The sequence below is a fragment of the Oxyura jamaicensis genome, unplaced genomic scaffold (genome assembly GCF_011077185.1).
Source record: "Oxyura jamaicensis isolate SHBP4307 breed ruddy duck unplaced genomic scaffold, BPBGC_Ojam_1.0 oxyUn_random_OJ67553, whole genome shotgun sequence".
Taxonomy (NCBI): Eukaryota; Metazoa; Chordata; class Aves; order Anseriformes; family Anatidae; genus Oxyura; species Oxyura jamaicensis.
The window spans coordinates 1-1,643 of NW_023308566.1; the positions used below are offsets into that span (position 1 = coordinate 1).

Here is a 1,643-nt window from a genome sequence, read left to right on the forward strand (position 1 = left end):
CCCCCCCCCAACCCCCTCCTGCCCCCCAAGTGTGGGTCTCGCCATCTCCCCCCACCCCCCCACTCACACCCATGGGGCTCGGCCCCATGACCGGGGACGAGGGGGGGGGGGGGTAACGGTGTGGGGCTGAGCCCCCCAAGTGTGGGGCTGAGCCCCCCAAGTGTGGGGCTGACCCCCTGCCCCCCCGCAGGCTTCCTGCCCCCCAGCAGCAGCATCCCCCTGCAGAAGCAGCTGGAGCACGCCAACCAGCAGTCGGGCTTCAGCGACGCCGTGAGTGGGGGGCACTTGGGGGGCCGGGGGGGCACTTGGGGGGCCGGGGGGGCACTTGGGGGGCCGGGGGGCACTTGGGGGGCAGGGCCCAGCCCCACGCTGACCCCCCCCCGGCCCCCTCCCCCAGGCGCTGCACCCCAGCCCGGCCCTGCTGCCCAGCCCCCAGCTGCCCGTGCCCATGCAGCCGGCGCCCAAGGTGACAGCGGGGGGGGGATGTGGGGGGCAGGGCTGGGGGGCAGGAGGGACTTGTGGGGCACAAATGTGTGGGGCAGGGGTGGGGGGCAGGGGTGGGGGGCACGAGGGGTGTGTGGGGCACTGATGTGTGGGGCAGGAGGGACTTGTGGGGCACAGATGTGTGGGGCGGGGGTGTGGGGCAGGAGGGATTCGGGCACATATGTGTGGGGCAGGAGGGACTTGGGTACAGATGTGTGGGGCACAAGGCACTTGTGGGGCAGAAGAGACTTGTGGGGCACAGAGTGCAGGGAACAAACGCGTGGGGCAGGAGGGACTTGGGGGGGCACGGGGATATGGGGCATGGGGGGAGTGTGGGGCGGGGCACAAGGGACTTAGGGGGCACAGGTGGAATGTGTGGGGCACAGCCATGGGGTGTGGGATGTGTGGGGCAGGAGGGGACGTGTGGGGTGCAGGAGGGACTTGTGGGGCACAAAACGGGGGGAACTTCTGGGGGGCAGGGATGTGTGGGGCTGGAGTGACTTGTGGGGCACAGATGTGTGGGGCAGGGGTGTGGGGCAGGAGGGACTTGTGGGGCACAAAAGGGGGGGGGGATGTGTGGGGCAGGGATGTGTGGGGCGCACGGCCCCGTCCTCACCGCGCCCCACAGTCGGGGCTGCCCTACACGCACCCGGCTCGCCCCGCCTCGCCCGGCAGCTTCCCGCCCCACGGCGCCAGCCCCCAGCAGCCCCACGCGGTGAGTGCCCCACGCCTGCCCCACATCTGTGGGGCTGCGCCCGCCTGCCCCACATGTGTGGGGCACGACCCCCCCAATCCCCCCCCATCACCTGGGCCATCTGCCCCACACATGTGGGGCTGAGCTGACCCTGCCTGCCCCATAAGTGTGGGGCTGAGCTCACTGCCGAGCCCTCCCCATACATGGGGCAGCGCCCACCCTGCCCGCCCCACACTTGTGGGTCCTGCCCCACAGTTGTGGGTCCTGCCCCCCACTGCTCACCCCACACGTGGGGCCCCACTCACCCCCCTTGCCCCATCCCCCTCCCTCCCAACCCCCCCACCCCCCACTTGTGGGGCAGCGCCCACCCCGCCCGCCCCACACATGTGGGGCAGGACCCACAAGTGTTGTGCCCCCCCCAACCCCCTTCCTCCCCACACTTGGGGGGCAGCACCCACCCCCCCAC

General features: G+C 72.0%; 1 protein-coding gene across 1 annotated transcript; it reads left to right on the forward strand.

Annotated features, from left to right (window-relative positions):
* Positions 1 to 135: 135 nt before the first annotated feature.
* GPS2 (G protein pathway suppressor 2) lies at positions 136 to 1,635 on the forward strand (the record flags this gene model as incomplete). The annotated part of the gene is made up of 4 exons (XM_035313756.1): positions 136 to 270; positions 398 to 466; positions 1,112 to 1,236; positions 1,611 to 1,635. Coding segments are annotated over 4 exons (354 nt in total), but the record flags the coding sequence as incomplete, so codon positions are not given.
* Positions 1,636 to 1,643: the final 8 nt, after the last annotated feature.